Source organism: Centroberyx gerrardi, chromosome 18, assembly GCF_048128805.1.
Source record: "Centroberyx gerrardi isolate f3 chromosome 18, fCenGer3.hap1.cur.20231027, whole genome shotgun sequence".
NCBI classification, from domain to species: domain Eukaryota; kingdom Metazoa; phylum Chordata; class Actinopteri; order Beryciformes; family Berycidae; genus Centroberyx; species Centroberyx gerrardi.
The window spans coordinates 4,039,236-4,057,977 of record NC_136014.1 but is presented as its reverse complement, the minus strand read 5'-3'; the positions used below and the strand labels follow the sequence as shown (position 1 = coordinate 4,057,977).

The 18,742-nt window shown below is 41.4% G+C and overlaps 2 protein-coding genes across 2 annotated transcripts; both read right to left on the bottom strand.

Moving 5' to 3' along the window:
* Positions 1–1,680: 1,680 nt before the first annotated feature.
* Positions 1,681–3,524, bottom strand: ptrhd1 (peptidyl-tRNA hydrolase domain containing 1). The gene is made up of 2 exons (XM_071898726.1): positions 3,304–3,524; positions 1,681–2,263 (listed from the first exon to the last, which is right to left on the bottom strand). Exons 1-2 carry the CDS (start codon positions 3,511–3,513, stop codon positions 2,093–2,095), a joined length of 381 nt encoding a protein of 126 aa, XP_071754827.1. The 5' UTR covers positions 3,514–3,524; the 3' UTR covers positions 1,681–2,092.
* A 2,947-nt stretch (positions 3,525–6,471) lies between these two features.
* Positions 6,472–10,939, bottom strand: LOC144542771 (uncharacterized). The gene is made up of 7 exons (XM_078290009.1): positions 10,577–10,939; positions 8,586–9,216; positions 8,399–8,475; positions 8,093–8,279; positions 7,722–7,907; positions 7,312–7,614; positions 6,472–7,090 (listed from the first exon to the last, which is right to left on the bottom strand). The coding sequence occupies exons 1-6, from the start codon at positions 10,937–10,939 to the stop codon at positions 7,385–7,387; spliced, it is 1,674 nt and encodes a 557-aa protein (XP_078146135.1). The 3' UTR covers positions 6,472–7,090; positions 7,312–7,384.
* Positions 10,940–18,742: the final 7,803 nt, after the last annotated feature.

Here is an 18,742-nt window from a genome sequence, read left to right as displayed (position 1 = left end):
TTAGTGGGGATGGGACGCTCTTCTCTGTTGTAGCCCATTCAAATTTTGAAATGTGAGATCAAACTAAATCACTCCTCTATAGCTGAACACTATCAAACTACATCATAGTGTAGTAAAAATACTACAAATCATTTCTATTCTTTATTGAGCAGTAGCTAATTAATAAAACAAAGTAAAAGTTGTATTATTGTGAAGATGTACCTTTAACCATGAATCCTCACACCTTAGCTACGATTTTTCACACAACTCCCATAATCCTCTACTTGGATGTAAATTAATTTAGATGATAATGAACTGCTGGGCTTTATTTCGTAGTTTACATGGTCATGGACACAGTCTCATTTAGAATAAATCACACTGTTGAATAAGCAGTGCTTCTATGTATGTATGTATGTATATATGTATGTATGTATGTCACTGTATTCTCCATAGAAGAAATGAAGGCAGCTGATCAACTAGGGAACCAGAGAGCTGAGATCACATTAACATCACTCTTTTATAGCTGTACACTATCATTAAGTAATACAATAATCATTAATTAGGTTTAAATGTCATTGCCACAAATGTGCTGTAGGAGTATACTTGTTCAAACTTGTAAAGCTGCCAAGTTATTGCCTTCAAACAGTTCTACCACAATAAGAGATGCACTGGTGCAGTGCTTCCCCCTAGAGGAGGTGTTGTATAACATGTTGTATGCAGATGTGAGCTGAAATTTTTGACAAAAAAAAAGAGGTTCTATCACCTCACGGGTAAAATGACGTTAATTTATATAAGAACATAAACTTAATTCAGATATTAAAGTAATTCCTTGGCTTTACCTGCCAAGTTCATTGTGGTTTTAATTTTGAAAAACACAAACAGGAAGTATTTCTGTGTGTCATGTTTTTGGTCACAGACAAAACACAAAATGTGCACAAATGTAAACTGCTATACAGTGACAGTTGGTTCATGTCAAAATGCAAAATAAAGGTTTGTTAATGAGTCTACTCAGGCTATGAATGTCCCTGTTCTGTTAAACTTTGGTGCTCATTTCACAGAATATAGTGGAATTTGCTGCTACTTTTAGGTGATAATATTCTTACTCCTAAATCTAATAAAGTTTGAAACCAAGTTAAGGGGACTTTCTAATAAGTTTTACATGTTTACATATTTATTCCAAACAAACTGGAAACATAAAACGTAAATTCCCGTGTGTCACAGGATTTTTCCCAGGAAAGAGCTACCAGACACCGGGTGTTTAGAACAGAGAATGTAAAGGCTTTCATGAACTGGGTATAGTAGCAAAACAGACAGATTTATATGAAAATGTTGCTGATTACTACTTTAAAACACAAGTGAAAAAGAGATATGGTTTGGTGGAGATATTTCTGAAATTGTAGTCAAATATCAGTGTGACTTACAGTATGAGCCTCAACAGTACACACAATACACAGGCTGTCTTTTTATTTTAGGTTTTAAATCAACCTTAAACCATATATTAACAAATGAGTCGCTCCATCATGGAACATGGGATAGCAGATATATTTAATTCTCAAATTGAAGACTAGCAATGTGCTAACAAAGCATGGTTTGTTATACATACAACATATACGTTTACATAAGTACATATAAGTTTGTTTACTTATATGTAAACTTATTTGTAGACACTGGAGTAGATTAGACCAGCCATTTGACATAAGGAAATTAAAACTGGAAATGCTTGTTTTATGGCTACCAGTCAAACGCTTCAAGACTTTGCTTTTACCAATAGTTGATATCCTCCAGAACATTTTTTTTTTTACTTTTTGGAGGAAAAAAAACCAAACGAAAAGAATAAGAAAGCTTTCGAAAATGCATTGAGTCATGTTATAAAGCCACAACACAATGCCTACCTTTGTATTGTAGACTATGTAAACAAAAAACATCAAATGGCATGCATCTTGTGTTTTTGGTAACCTCTGACCTAATTAATCCATTTCAGAGAAAGTCCATTCATCCTCTGTTACATCTTTTCAGAGTTTAATCTTAGAAATCACACAGATGCATGAGTTCAGATGTTCTCCTGATGACGATAACAACTTGCCCTGCACCGGGTCAGCGGACAGTGGCAGCGTCATTTGAAGAGTTTGAACTTGCGCAGCAGCGGCTGGACAGTCTCTTTGGGGTAAGGCTTCAGAGCCAGACAGGTGGGGATGTTCTCTGGTTGTTCGATCCAAAGCTTGTGGGCCACGCCTCCCTCTGTCAGAGTCTCCGACAGGCCGGAGAGCGACGCCTGGTCTGGAGCCTGGGGAGCAAATACACACACTTCGGCTATGTCACGGACTCCCACATAAACACTCATTAGACTACAGGCTCCTTAAATAGACCCACATTAGACCATGGACCTCCAAATAGACCCACATCACCATTTGATCAGATTTTGTCCCAGGGACGATAGAGATATGGGACTATTTTAGTTCTTGTTGATTTACTATTGAATTGTAAAACTGTATGTGGGGAGATAATAGTGGTGAAATATAAGATTACAATAGTCACTCTTACACATTCTCTAATTGGGATCATTTCTAGTGAATTAAATTATAGTCAAACTAAATTAGTCCTGATTTTGCTGGGGACCTCCTGGAGCCCCCCCCCCCCCCCCCCCCCCGAGGACCCCTGGGGGTCCCCAGACCTAACTTTGACGCCCACTGACTTAGGTTACCCGCATGTCCAAACACCAAAAATTAAAATTATCCACTTCCAAGTTGACATTTTGTGGTCAGTTACATTACTTACTTGAGGTAATTTCCTTCCGAGTTCATTGGTTCTATTCAGAGATTAGACAATAGGCCTAAACGTTACTGTCTACATCACGTACAAGTATAACCTCTTGTATGTAGAACGAGAGACAAAACTCCATTCAAAATTCACTTAGTTTAATCCTGCCTCGTTTATCGGCAAAAGTATACACCTAGTAGAACACGAATTAAGACTTTTTCGGAATCTTTAGGAGCCACTCTTCCATTCGGCATAAACGCAACACACCAAACATAAAACCTCAACTTTTAGAACTAGCTGTATAATGTTCCACCAAAATACATCGTGGTGAGCAGTAGGGAGCAGCGTGAACGAACCGAACGTGCAGTGCGATTGAAAAAGTCGAGATTTTACTGAAATAAAGTGCTGGTTGGTGGACTATCTACACGCCGAAGTTACCAGAACACCCTATTATTTAAGACAACGTCTCATGTTATGTTTTACTAGCTATGTGCATTTGCCGATAAGTAAACAAGCATTACGCAGCCAGATTTTTCAATGTTGTTTGGCGTGACGTGTCGGCCTTACCTGAAGCACTACTTTATGCATGGAGTCCAGCTCCGCCAGGTACTGCTGTGTGTCTGGGTCTCCGTAGTGGAGGTGAATGGCGGCGGTAGCGGCATGACAGGCCTGTGTTATGACGGCTCCCAGAGGCCAGGCCAGTTTATGAACCAGATCCGACCGGACAACAACATACTGGACAAGCCGGCCAGGAGTCCCGGTTCCCGAAGCGGCCATCTTCAACCGGTAGAATAACGGAACCACTGCCAGTATTTTCCGGGTCAGCCGTACACACCGCACCGTAGGGAAAGGTATCATACTGCTCTCTAGTGGCTGCGCTCAAAACTTCATAGGTAATGTAATGTACACCAAAACAAAGTGGGGTTCCAAGAGTGGCGTATAGGCTATTTCTTAGACTTTGTAATTTATGCCATAGCTAGGCTATACATGTATGATAGTATGATAGCAACACAAACAGAATTAAACATGACACACTGAATTAAACATGACAAGACTTCAATTTCCATTGAAAACAATCTTCCTTTATTGATTGTAATTACAAATGGACTGCTAAAGGCATTTTTTTTTAACAATGTTTCGTTTAACATTTGCATTCGTAACATTATGTGTTGAAAAACGACTCTTCTGGTACAGTTCTGCAAGAAACTTTGTGGATATTAAAGACTATGCACCCGTGGTAGATACAAACAATCTTATTTTTTTCCATTTAACATGATGTTGAGGTAAAAAGGAAATGCTTATAGCGTTTTGTCACTGCTATTGTATGGAATTATGCATCCCTGGCCACACTGTGAACTGCTGAACGATCACCCGTAAAGAGATACTTCAAAACTCAAAGGATCTCTTGAAATCTGCATATTCTACTATCTACATCTGTAAATTCAATATACAGTAATATATAAAGTGAATAGTTTTTCACAACATAGGCTACGTCTGCACTCTATTTTGTACAGGTGTGGCCTTTCTGTAGACCTGTTCATTTTAACTTTACGCACATTTGTACATTCTGTATCTATGTATGTTCTACTGCTGTTATTTTGCATACCATCATTATGCTGTTGTTCATTTTCATACATTCATTCATACATTTCTACTTAATATGTTCTCTTGCTGCTACAACAACCCAATTTCCCCACAGGGATCATTAAAGTTACCTCTCATCATCACAGCAAGGATGCCGACAGTTACTCTTCCTCCCCATTATGAAGTGAGAGTAAAATTACTGTTGTGCCTGTTTTTACTTTTGACTAGACTACATCTAAGTCGATTCAAGTGTTTACTGATTCAAAGATTTGGTCCAATGTCTTGATTTTGTTGTTCTGGTACAATATTCAGTTTCCTAAGCTACACATAGTGTACTGCTAATTAGAGGTACCTTAAAATTAGCTTGTCGGGGGGGGGGGGGGGGGGGGGGGGGCTACGATTGCAGTGTGATCAATGTAATTTTGAAAATGCTGGAAAGCACTGGTGAGATGCATCTTTTCCCCCCAAAGATGAGTGGTATCTAAGATATTGAGTGTGACAAACAGAACGAACAGAGACTGATTCATAGACACAGACTCACAAGGTTAGTCTGGGCAGGAATGATGGCACGGTCACTTCTACAATTAGTGTCCACTTCCATGATGTCCAAGTTCCATCAAGTTATCTTCATTGCCACCAAGTCGGCCTCCTCTCCCAATCCAGCTGTGATATACAGGTTTCCAGTAAGAATCCAAGGAAATATTGTATATACCAGGTGCTGGTGGACTCAGGCTGGTGGCAGACTTTGATTCATCACAACCTTATTTAGGCTGGGGCCTTGGAGTGTGATAGTACAGTGTCCACATGGGGAATGCTTTTCATTATAACCCAATGGCTGGCTAGCTGCATAGTCACAGTGATGTGCATGTGTGATATGCAGCTTGTCGTTAATATCATTTAGTGAATATCCCGTCCACCCCAGAAGTGTCTTTGTGCTCTCTCCTGCTTATCAAGAGTCCCCCTTCAAAAGAACTGGCATGGTTCTCATTGGGCCGTTAGAGTGTAATGTATGGAGATATCACTTTGTGTTAGTCCTTGTGGACTGTGCAACGCGGTAATCCCAATGCAGTAGCCTTGTTTGACATATGTTACGTGTCGCACAGGCTGTTTTGCATAATCTCGTGTCAGAAACCCAACAGAGATTCTGACTGATCAAGGCATCTCATTCACGTGACAAACTCTACAGAGTCCTTTGTGGGTTACAGGCCATTATACTGATTAGAACTAGTGTTGGTTAAGCAGTTTAATAAAACTCTCAAGGCAATGATCCATAAGTTTGTGCATAAAGATAGTCAGAATTGGGTTAAATTGGTTCCTCTGTAATTTGCAAAACGGTAAGTTCCTGGGCCTCCCCAGGGTTTTTCTCTGTTGAGTTACTGTTTGGCTCTTGTATGTGCTACAAGTAATACATATAAGGTAAGGGGTGTTGTTCCCGTGGCGACCAGCAGTAGTGTTCAGGGTGTGTTCGTGTTGCAAACCTCTTCCATCAAACTGAGGTCAGGAAGAGCCCAGGGCTGCATTTGGTTCCTTTGACTCGAGGGGGGAATCCCCAAAATGCCAGGATGAAAAATGTCTGACAAAGTGGATTCGGTCCCAACTTCTTTTAAACAAGGGATCATTTATTATCCTGCGTTCCCTTGTTTTTCCTCCCTTGTACAAAGGGTAGAAAATGCAAGCTTCCAGCATCAAGTGTACTGCACAATCCACTGCTCTGCTCCGGTCACTGAATACACGCTGAATGTAACGGAACAACTGCTGATAGAAATTGTGCACATTCTAGAAATGTAACCTGATTTTGCAACTTCCAGTTATGATATAGATTCTGCGTTTCAATTTTTCATAATGCTGCAGAGCAACTCTGATATCTTCCATTTTATTTTCACATTCTGTCTTCAGCTGCAGAGGGTTCCAAAGATCTGGAAACACTCTACGATTGTTCCTGTAGCTAAAAGTAAAAACCCCTAGGTGCTTAATGACTTCAGGCCAGTTGCATGAAATTAATTTACGGGACCATATAATTGTTTGTATGGTAAATATGGCCTAACCATGAATGAAATTAGTGTTTACATTTTAGCCCAAACGTAAAAGGATTGAAATGGCACCCCCATCTAGGAAAGACCCCTCTAAGAAATGTCACTGCTTGGAGTCCAGTAGTATTTGACAATCTTTTATTTTAGATGAATGATTGTATTTTGTGATAAAACAAATGTGATTTGATAGTGCTGTCCTTTGTTAACATGATGATCTGTTTTGCTTGTTGAACGGCATTCTCAAAAGTTATGGGAGTAGCCCCTCTCTCTGAATCAGCTGGCCATATCCCTGGTTTTGAGTTTCAGATAAAACTGGCAAACAGAATGTTGGCATTTGAATGTTTAGGATGGTTACTGACAGCATATAGCATTGAGTTTCTTTCCATCTGTTTGCAATAGATTGGGGGATGGATGGCTCTAGTTTCATCTTTGGTTATGGTTAATCCCCCCAAACAAAGTGAAATTCAGCTGTTATTAATGTAGAAAACAAAAACCTCTTGCTGTTTTCTGTTCCAAAATAGTACAATATCATCATATCTTTTTTTTACATTTTTATTTTAGAATGATAAGGGTTGTTACTAGGATTCTGTATGACAGCTTCCTCACAATTTCCAAAAATTCAACCATTAACACAGGGTGCAGTAGCAGTTCCCGTTGCAGTTCCAGATTGTTGGAGGAACCACCAAGAAGTATTTCTCCATGTAACTCCGGCAGGATTGCATGTTGGGGAGGTTGGTTGTCTATTTAATAGAAAGTGAGATGTAAATCAAGTGTAACTTCATGTTTGATACATTTATTGATGACTTTATTATCTAAAAGGCAGATACCCTTTAGCTTGAGGTATGTTTTGTCTTGCTTATATCGACCATAGCTATTGTGGTATATAGGGAATGAGTCAACCACTAAAGAATCACCACTAAGGAATGCTGAGAAATGTAGGAAATAAACAAAGTTCAGGAACCTGCTTTTGTCTATCCCAGTTGGTTTCCCAAGTTCTAGCCACATGTTCAGTTTGTGGAGCGTGTTTGGTGTTGCTAGGTAGTTTCAGCTTTTGGAGGCTTTGGAATAAGGACAATATCAGCAGGTGGCGAGGGCTTGTGGGGAGATCCGCTTGGGTCTTCGCACTTGACTCGAGATCCTCGCCGCATCCTGATGACTTCCTGCATGAGCTTCTCCCTGAAGAGGCTTGTTTTTGTCTCAATCACCTTTCGCAGGACCCGCTGCTTAGGCCTCCTGCAGTACACCCGCGTCAATTTCAGCTCACCTGTCGACACATGAAGTTCAGTCATTAGTTGTATCCTGTTGGTACTCAGTGTGCTGTGTGTCAGCACATTGGTCTGCAAAACCAAAATTAGTAATTTGACTAAATACCTGTATGTTTTCTTGCCCGTCGATGCAGCGTGTTTTCATTGTGATCAAGAATCGCCAGGTGGGTTCTCTGCTGCATACCCTGGTAGTCAAACATCTGGCATTTGGGTGCATACTTCACTAGCAGGCTATGGAAGGTCTCCAGGTAATCTCGTTTCCTAGCTTTGGCCCAGACGTTCTTATGAACTCCTGGAATTAGACGTCTTTGGTTTGAGACTTCCCAACACGAGACTTTCTTTCTTATGAACTCCTGGAATTACATGTCTTTGGTTTGAGACTTTGTATCAAGCTTATACCAAACACCCTGAAGTCATACATGAGAATACAGGAAGAAAATGACTTGTGATGTGCGTTGAATGCCGTTTCACACTTACCCTTTGATATGTGCCACACATCAAGCTTATGCTTGATCCACGGAAACTGCTGCAGCATCATCTTTCGGATGAACGGCGACCTATCCGTCGTCAGGAGGTCCACGCTCAAACCGCTCTTTAAGATCTCCTGAAGCCCACGCTCAAATCCCACTGCCTCCATTACAAAAGACCTTGTATTCTTTTTGACCTAACAATAAAAAAAGAAAGAGAAGGTTTTCTATACTCTATTCAACAGAGATTTATTCTCTATTCATGAGATAACAGACTGGATACTAGTCTACTGATGTATATCGATGTTGTTCTCACCTGGACAAGATGTGACTGGAGGATTTTCTTGCTGCCATTGAGCATAAATGTGTATGTCGAGTATTTAGCAGAATAACCTGCAGGGCAGAAAAGAAGAGCAAAATAAAAATAATAATTAAATCTCCTAAATAAATAATTTGGATCAATGAAACGGAATTTTAACACACTAAATCCACCGTCAACAAACCAGGACTGTCCGTGCATGCTTCACCACAGAGTTTGATCCCTTTGGCTTCGTCTCCATCATCCAGCTGCTTCAGGTAGACCTGGGCCATGAGTATGTTCTGCTGCAGCTTGTACATCTCGTCAATTGCAGGGTGGAGGTACGCCCTTTGAATCTCATAAAATGTAGAATGGCAAATCATGTTCAGGTTGAGAGTCTTGGACCACTCCTCCAGTTGGATATAAGTGCCCCCTGTAAATAAGGTTGAACCCGCAACCAGCATGTCGATCTCTGGCATTTTTCCTAAGTCAGGGCATGATTTCCAGGTGCCAGAATGCCCGTTATAGCAACTCCATTTGATTCTCATCTGCGCTCCCATCTGGCTTACGTCCCATTCCAAAATAGCCCGACCACATCTCTGGCAGAGCTTGAAGAGCTGCATGATGTGTTTGTCATACACAATGGTCTTGGATCCTCTCCACCCGTCGGGATCGCCTTCGTCCTCCGAGTCCGACCCAGAGGAAGAGTCGCTGGAGCCCGTCTCCGGTCTGATGCTTTCATCGTAGGACTCTACGGTTACTTCGCAAGAGTAGCTTGTGTCCACGTCCTTCAGTGGTGAAGAGGTCACAGGCGCAGTGCTGCACTCAGGAATATCCTACAACACACACAGAAGTGGAGTGGTACCTGAGATGGGTAGATGATTGAGAGGAAGGGGGTATTCAGTGATCCTGCATATTTTCAGTCCTCAATCTAGGCAGATCCAGGGCAGGCTAGCAAAGTTAGTGGAACTGTGGCCAATTCCGGCACATACTCTCCGACGTGATTTCCTTTCTTTTGCCGCAAGTGATGTGAAATCAAACATGCTAAATATCACATTTCATAAATATCATAATTATATATTTCCAGGGATGCTGCAGGTTTCAGAAAGCCAAACTTAAGACTTTTTAAGACATTTTTAATGCCTCCTGGAATTGAATTTAAGACCAATTTAAAAACCAAAATAAAATAAAAAGGGAGGTATAAGAAAAAGGACAACTCAATAGTTTTTATGACCTTAAATTTCAAGAATTTATTTTAAGACTTTTTCAGACTTTTCAAGGACCTGCGGGAACCCTGCATTTCATAAATACATGTAAGAAGTGCAAACATTTAAATTCCATTTTGGGCAACGGTGTCCTCATGTGGAGCAGGCATGGGCGACCATGTGCCTTGGAGAGCCGAGAGTCTGCAGGTTTTCATTCCAACTAAATACCAGCTGATGTCACTGATTAGAACACCTTCAACCAGAGAGGAGAAACTGATCAGTGACATTCAGTGTTTGGTTGGGATGAAAGCCTGCAGACACTCTGCCCTCCATGGCACATGACTGCCTATCCCTGATGTAGAGTATTGCCAGTTTCTCTCCCTAACTACTTCAAATCAGTCTTAGGTCCAATATTTTGTTGATTAGGATAGGCCAGTGTAATGTATGCCAATCAGTAGTTTTAATTTCGGAAGGGTTCAGTTAACAGTGTTACAAACAGCACAAACTACCATAACATGTCTCTTCATTTAGAAAGCCGCCTGCCTTCCTGGACCTTCATTTATGTTGTCAACCACTGACAACCACTGGTAACATGTTATATGGTGTTACTACATTGACATGATCATCAGTTTTCATCCAAGCAGTGCTCTAATACCTCATTTCTTGTCTGTGCAGGTCACACCACTCCCAACAGGGGGCGGCTGTCAAAAAGATGTGGCAGTGTGGCCAGTGTGAGCAGCCTGGCCCTGGCCTGGTGTCTTGGTCCAGTGTGTCACCTACCACTGGTTCCACACCACTTGTGTGGACTGGGAGGAGGACCAGGACGACTGGGGTTTCTGGTGTCGTGACAAATGGGGTTTTTCTTTTAGCTATCTTCCTATTAATGTATTGAATTGAAACATACCGGTGATATTTACTGACATTTATGGAGTTAGTGTGAGTACAGTGACTCTTCTGTACTAGCAAGGCAGCTGGTTGGTGCGCGACATACCTCCGCGCGACTCCTCTTCTCCTGTGCCGATTTCGGCGTTGGCTTTCGCCTTTTTTGCTTTTGTCTGACCGGAAAGGGGAAGACGCTGGGCACCGCCGTTTCGCTCAGCTGCCTCCGCGGCCGCTCACCGAGCAGGTCCGCCCGCATGTCCCGCTTGTAATCCCCCTGAACGAAGTGCTGGCTGCATACCCTGATGTTGGTGTACTTTCCCGCAGGTGTAGTCACAGGGTATCTGTCGTTTTTGATGGCAGCTAGCCACAGCTTGCACCTCGGCAGATCTGTCGACGGTAACGTGTGGAATATAACGCCCTCTTCGGCGGCTTTTTTGTAATTTGAACAACCCGGCACGGCACACCACGGCATTGTTTTCTCTCACTCACTACTGCTCGACTGGCAACCTCTCGCTCTCTTGCTATCTCTTCTTCTTCGTCTTCTTTACCTTCGCCGTTTGGCTTCTTCTTCCTGTGGCCTTTCGGCAGGCTTGACACCTGTTGGAGTGCTGCTGCCGCCCACAGTTTGTTTTGAGTATTACACAGTCTTCTTATACTCCCGTTCCAGAGCTCACACCCCGGTTCAGGCCCGTAGAAAAGACAAGCATACTGATTAAAAAAAAAAAAAAAATCTTTGTAAAAGATGATAAACCCACTTCTGACAATTCACAAAACAGTCTTGCTCTCTTCTCTATCTGCCAAGCATTCTATAACGATGTGATGAACCATCTCTGCCTCCCCACAGCTTTCACAGTCCGTCTTTGTGCTTTCCAATGCGAGCAAACAACCATGCCAAACCACAGCGTCCCAGTCTTAATCTTCTCATAATGACTTGATCTGTGCTATCATTCCTCAGAAAAACAGATCTTCCTCTGATAAAATAATGACGGCATTCACATCCCCGCAGTGCTTCTTAAAGCAATACTCGCCACTGTGTAAACACTCAAAAATTGGATGGATGTTTGAAAACAATGCCAACTTTTTGACTGGAACTACAAAAGCAGATTCTGTAGTCTCCATTTCTGGATTCTTTGACCCATCTGTGTAATATCTATGAAATCAGAGTAATTTGCTTGAATATGGTTACAAGAAATTGTTGCCAAATCTTTTTCGTCCCTTTCTGTCTTTTTTTTAGCTCCAGCATAAACAGATCAACCATTGGAGATTGGAGATGCAATCAACCATGGTGCAGGCACTGTCGCTACTGCTGCTATTTAAAATTTCCAGTAGATTAGACACCACAGTGGCGTATTGTTGCCATCCTCAGGTTGATGGAATCATAACTCTCACATAATCCATGAAGACGTGGCCATTCTATTGATTCTGTTTTGATGGGATCACCGCAGCCTATATCCGAGGGAGAGACTTACTACTCTGTATTCTAATTTGTCTTGATGTTTACTTTAGCAGGGTCCTTAAGGAGTATGAAGTGACTCCCAGTTATTGTAGGCACTCAAAAAGCTGTTTCTGTTATACTTGTTACAATGAAGCATAACACGTCTTTTTCTCTGGCACTCACATTTGCCAGCTGGGTGCTTTCCTATTCTGTCCATATAAACATTCAATTGGTACCACTAAGATTTGTTTTAATTTCGTTTCCACTTCTGGAAACTGGCAGCAGGCCTTACATAAGAGGACGATGCCACTTTCCAATTTCTGTACCCAAACAATCCATCCTCCATTGTTACGTTTTTTTATTTATTCATAGTTTTATTTTTTGTTGACGCAGTGGTTTGGGTGGGGTCAGCATTTTCTTCTACTGCTAGCTGTGCGGTGCCAAAATTTTCTACTGATTCAGGTTGCATACTCTGTTGTTTTCTGATCAAAACCACACCATTTTTCTTGCCCAGAATGCACTGGAAAGAACCTCCCGGTCATAGGCTCCACGAATTACCACGGTGACTGACAACAGCGTCACAACAGGGTGAGATGCAAAAAAGGGTTGGCTGCTTCTAATTATCGAGGGTATTTTTTACCCCCTCATTTTTAATTTCACATGTATTTTATATAGTTTCACGGGCAGTTTTGCCCCAAGCCCCCATTGATTTCCACTAATTCATATCACATGCTTGTTCTATGCCTTAAAATGCAGCTATTATTGTTTCCCTATTTGCTATTACTTTTCTTATCTAATAAGTGAAAATGTCTGTGCTCTTTTTGTCAAGTCCAAAAAAACTAAAAATGTCTCAGGTGTGTCAATTCAAAAATTCAGAGCATGGAAGATCAAAAAGAATTTGCACACTAATAAAGGTAAAAAACAAAAAGTTTACATGGTGACAAGGTGAAAAAAAGGGTGCGAAAAACAAAAGAAAACGAATGAAACATTTTCTGTTTGTACAATTTGTTTTTGAGGTTTTTACCTTTTATAGTGCGCACATTCTTTTTTGATCTCCAGTATCTCTTAATAGTAATACAGACTCCATTGTTGAGTGGCCTATTTTAAAGCCTTTCTGACAAGGAGACAAGAAACCCCTCCATATGCACCAATCTGTCAGTTACCATCCTCTCATTTTGCACAGCACGGATGTGAGGGCGATACTGAGCGGTAAGAACCTGGATATAGTCGCCTCTTTTCCTGGCTTTACAATAGGAGACACTGCATGTTTCCATTCTTTAGGGAGTCTCCCAACTTCCATTAAGAGCCAACACCTCTTCAATCACCAGCCCCCCCAGATGGCAGAACATTGCATAACTTAATCCATCTCTCCTGTATTTGCTACATCCTCATTATCATCGCCAAACTCTAGTTTACTTTGTCCTCATTTAAACATTCTCTAACTATCTTTCTATGTGCAGCCTGGAATGCCCTCACACACGTCTCCTTTGGCCTTTTTGAAGATGGAGACAGTGTGGCAGTGGCAACACTGCCACACTGTCTCCATCTTCAAAAACTGGCATTGTCGGTCTTCTATATATCTCTGTCACACCCATGGTCGAGGTATTTTATCTAATTCCTTAGAAACGATCACTTCTCGGCGTGTATCTATTGCAGGAGATCGCATTCCTGAGACTTAGCTAATTTTGCTGATGATTTTTCTTCTTGTCCCATCTGAAACCTGGTTGGCCTGTACCATCATTCAGAACTACCAAACTAGAACTATCAAGGAAACCCTCCAGAATCACCCCATTCTCGTCCTTGGTTCTACTTCCCCAAATATTTGGCTTTCGCTTGTAGCACCTCAATAGAGCTCAACAGTGAGGTTCCGGAAGAGAAAATCCCATTCATATTCTGAATCAAGGATTTTGATTATTAGCCATAATGTCGTAACCATCCAAGGTAGACTTACCACGAGCTATGAGATTGTGAAACGATGGTATATGCTCCTGTAGAAGCCACAAGTCCGTATGATATCAACCTTGTTTTAAGAAAAACATGGTTTATTCGCGATGTCATGGAGAAGTACTACACTACCCACAATCCTAAAGTGTAACAGTGACGTCTCTGATTGGTGGAGCTCGCTGTTACCATGGAAATGTTTACCGCACCCGCGAACGTCATGTCGGCTGTGAACTCTACGATCGTTTACGTTACATTTACCACAGAGCAACCATGATTTCCCTTTCTGACATGCTGCGTTTTTTTAGAGATGAGGACAAGAGTGTCCAAAGGGGTGAAAATCACTACAAGTCAGGCCATGTACTGGAGTGTAGTGTTTGTGAGGGCCAGCTTGTGGGTTCTGTCAGGGCCAGTATGAAAGACAAGACATACAGGGTTGTGGTGAGTTTTGTAGGCTGCCTAGTTAGGTAGCTAACATTAGCTAACATGAGTCTACATGAAACTACATGAGTCGTACTAATCATGTCGTTATCATCAAACACTATAATAATGACAAAGGTTAAATTCAAGAAGCGCACTAAACTATCATTAGGTTGGAAAAGGTCTTTGGAAAAGGTATCATTCGCAATGGATTATGGGATTCACAATGGTTTATGGGATGAGTAGTTCCTTCACTCTTAAAATAATTATGTACACAGTCTTGTACCTTTGCCTTTTTTTCCGTTTCCAATTTTTATTTTGCTCCAAATCAAATGTTTTATGGTCACGATTCATCTCGTAGTTGGTTGGCTTAGTTCCAGGCTTAAAACTCTTTATATAAGGATTTTCTGAAACGTCAATGGAGGAATGAATGGGAAATTCACTTCCTGGAACCGGAGCCGTTCAAAAAGTGGGCGGTCACTGTTGAGCTCTATGGTGGCCTCACATGTTTTTACTTGGAAGCTTAGATAACCCTGGCAAACCTGGTCAGATTCATCACTAAAGGAGCGTGGCACTGCTATGGTTTCTCTTTTCTCGCCTCTTAGTAGTTTTACAACCTGTGGTTTCAATCACCTTTAAAGGGAAACTTTGCCGATTTTCAACCAGCATTATATCATTACAATATGGGTAGTATATGCAAATGAACAATACTTAACTTCCCTCCATGTTGCCTGCACCCAGAGCTCCCCGCTCATTTGCCGGCAAAAGTCCGCTGGGTGACGCAAAACGCGTCATCCGGCGGACTTTGGAGATCGGCCTTAGACCACAAACTACGTTTCCGCATTTTCTGTAGTGGTGCCTTCAAGGACGGTAAAATGTGGGTCTCCCAAAACACTCCCGTCCCATGCTATGCTAGCGATAGGGAAAAGCAGACACTAAAATATCATACTACTAAATACTTTAAAATATCAATATATTTGGAAGAAAACTAGTTTCATGATACAAGGCCGAATATCGCGCTGTTGAATCAGACACAACAGAGTCTGCAAGAGGAAGCGACCACCGGACCGGAGCGACGTTTCAGCCGCAGCTAAGCTAAGCTAAGCTGCTAAGTTTCTCCGTGATTCATCCAGAAGAGCTGAATCTAACACAAAAAAACAACTAGCTTTACAATATAATGTCGGAGCAGAGATGTGGCGCCATTATTACAACTTATGAGGCCGAATATAGTGCTGTGGAATCAGACAAAACAGAGTGTGGAGGAGAGGGCGACCACGGGAGCTGTAACAGCGTCAGCCGAGAGAGACGCGCCTGCAGCCGGGGGAGGCTGAACACCTGTGAACGCCCGGTGATGATCGTCAGGGGGACAGACAGAATACTCCGCGCTGCAACAAACTTCACAGTGCTTTGGTGAACCTGACTTTGTTTTCTGACAGAATATTATATCGGACTTTGCCAACTCTGAATACAGAACAGCCAACAGCAACTGTGTTAACTTTACCTGTAACTTGTGGCTACATCCGGCGGCACCGTTCAGCACTCGGTAAGTTGATCCACATAACGTAACTGACTCCAGCGCGCTGGTTTGTTTTTTGATCCTTTGAAAACGGGTGTGATTTATCCAGACGATGAGGAAAAATGTTTTGTAAATGAAAATAAGCCTCAGTAAAGAGATATATTGCTACTTTGTCTCTGCTAACTTTGTCTTTGGTGCTACACTGGCCATGAACACACCGTCAGAGTCAGTGACGCTCGCAATGCATTCTGGTTGTTGTAGGATTCCCCCTTAAGAGCGATATGGGGAATCTACAGCCATTTTCTCAGTTTTCTCTGGTCATAGGGCTCCAATTTCAAAAATAATTGCTCATTTCTACTATATGGGTGACCTAGTTTTAATAAATCATCATATTCACAGCAGTGAAATAGGCCTTTAACCTCCCTTCAAATTTGTTCTCAGTTCATCTATTGAAATGTTTAATGATGCCTTTCACTCCTATTCTCCTCCCCAGGACAAAACCTTCCACCGTTGTTTATTTAGTCACTTACTGGTGTTAATGTATTCTCTGGATGCAGACTATTTACTTATGAGTCGATTATCTCCGACTTGAAAGATTGTATTGACCATGATGACATTTCCACAAGGATCAATCTTGATACAGTTGTAAATAAACATGGGAAGACTTTGAATTCTTAAAGAACACTTTTGTGTGCTCAGTGGGAGACTAAACCCGCAGAATGATAATTTTACCTGTATCTCCCCTAGGGGCAAAGCTGTTGTTGACTATATTTTGACACCACAGACCAATTTCAAATGTCTAGAATTTAAAGTCTATACACTCTCTGATTTGGTGGAAAATATAGGCCTTCAATGCCTTAATTTGATAGGTGGCAGACTACCCGACCACTCTCTGTTGATGATCCCTCTGATAATGACCCCAATACTGGCCCTCAATGTCGGTCTAAGAAACGACCCAGGGATTGTCCCGTTAACTTTCTTTCCTCTGCATTGTTCTGTAAGGCCCTTTTAGAGCTGTTATGACCTTCTTTGTGATGTGCTGTACAAAGAAATGGATAAGTATGGAGCAGCAAAGAATGTTAATAGTTTCAAGAAGCCTTAAAAAAACAAAACAAAACAAAGAAACCGTATTGGAACAATGAGTTAAAAAAAAATTGTGGTCTGACCTGCGATTAGCAGGGAAAACATTTCTAAGGATGTGTAAGGATCAGAAGGAGAGAAGAAAAGATGGGTCCCAAAAGAAATAAGATAATTCCTATGGAGATTACAATGGAAAATGGTAAATCTACATTTGAAACAGAGCAGATTTTAGTAATCTCTATGTATACTAATCCTCCAGTGTTTGATGACCAGTTTTTAAATGAAATCTGTAATCTAATACATAAATTTAAAAATGAGATGAATAGTGCAACCGTTGAGAATTCGTACACTAGTACTAAATGGCAGACATACTATATAGTCCACTATAGGAGGAAGGGGAAGAGGAGACAGAGGGAGCGACAGAGAGAGAAGGAGAAGGGGACTGGGATGGAGAGAGAGATGATGCAGCAGTTGACACCGTGGCACTCGTCTGTAAGTACCCCAGCTTCAGACACTGTTTTTACCTTACGCTCATGTAGATATATGGCTACACGATCAGGGAGAATCTCCTTGAACTGTTCTAGGACCAGATCTTTCACATCCTCAAAAGTTTTAACCCCAGAAGCCATGCACCGCCGGTTGAACAAGGTGGTCAACTCACGTGCAAGTTCAACATGTGATTTCCTGTCAATTCTCCTCAGATTCCGGTACCGACTCGTAAGCTTTCAGCACTGCAGCCTTAAAGCTGCACTAAGCGATTTTCTGACCACTAGAGGGTGACAGAAACTGCAACACAGTTTGTAAATAAAGTACAGCAAAACTGCTGGACTACGGAGCCACTAAGGTCAAAACTAGTGAAGGACCGTGTATTAAGGCTAACAGCTAAGCTAAACGTGCTCATCACCAGATATCTAAACCCAAACAGACATCTTCACATTGCTGTCAAAAACATAGCTTTTCCTTTTATATGTAACATTGACAAACATTCACATTTTAGTGAAGCTGTAAATAGCACTGTAACGACGGGTCACCGTTACTGGTTCTCTCGTGAATAGTAAATAATATTGCTAGATGAAATAGGTTAATTGATGCACAGATTTGCATATATTGGTACACAGGTTAAATAAACACACATTGTAACTTCTCCCAGGGTGTTTGGGCAGAAGAATTCCCCGGGGACCTGCGTACCTATTATTAGTTCCGGGAGGGTTACAGCAAGCGGGAAGAGGATAGAGGGGGAGTTTGTTGTACTGTTTGAATGTATTTATTGATGTAGGATATTTATTGGTATTTTTCGTATATATTTGGGTGTGTAAACATTTATTATGATTGTAAATATTTTTGGTAATAGTTTTATGTAAATATTTATTGTCTATTCATGTGGAACATAAATCACATTTGAAGATTGAAATTGCTAACCGTATGATGGCTTCTCCTTGATAGGGCGGACTACCCAACCACCCTTACAGAACCTTGGGTAGCGTACCGCATAGCGCGCCTCCCCAGCATTGGTGGTAGCTACCTCTCGGCTGCTATTGTGATTATAATGCAAGGCTGCCAAGAGGAGCCTGTAGACAAAGTAAATTATGAAATTCACCAATGGAACCACTATATGGATGTGAATAAATCCAAAGGAAACAGCACATGTGTAGAACCTTTTTTGTTGTGTTGTGCATAGTGCTAAGGCTACACTTTTTTTGCCCACTGATAGGAAGCAATATTTCTGTATTCAAATAATTAACTCAATCAATAGGAATGGGAGTACTGACTGAGTGAATCATTTGAATACAGAATTACTGCTTCCAACTTTTAGCCACAGGGTGGCAGAGTAGCCTTAGCACTATACACAACACAACAAAATTAGGTTGTTTGACTGAAGTTAC

What these genes read in the sequence shown, in the direction of transcription:
- ptrhd1 (XM_071898726.1), bottom strand. Translation starts at nt 3,513, where the DNA reads ATGGCCGCTTCGGGAACCGGGACTCCTGGCCGGCTTGTCCAGTATGTT. An exon ending in TGCATAAAGTAGTGCTTCAG is followed by an intron (nt 2,264 to 3,303) that starts GTAAGGCCGACA and finishes TTTGCTCCCCAG; the next exon opens with GCTCCAGACCAGGCGTCGCT.
- LOC144542771 (XM_078290009.1), bottom strand. Translation starts at nt 10,939, where the DNA reads ATGCCGTGGTGTGCCGTGCCGGGTTGTTCAAATTACAAAAAAGCCGCC. An exon ending in AGCATGCACGGACAGTCCTG is followed by an intron (nt 8,476 to 8,585) that starts GTTTGTTGACGG and finishes TCTGCCCTGCAG; the next exon opens with GTTATTCTGCTAAATACTCG. An exon ending in TGTGTGGCACATATCAAAGG is followed by an intron (nt 7,908 to 8,092) that starts GTAAGTGTGAAA and finishes GTCTAATTCCAG; the next exon opens with GAGTTCATAAGAACGTCTGG.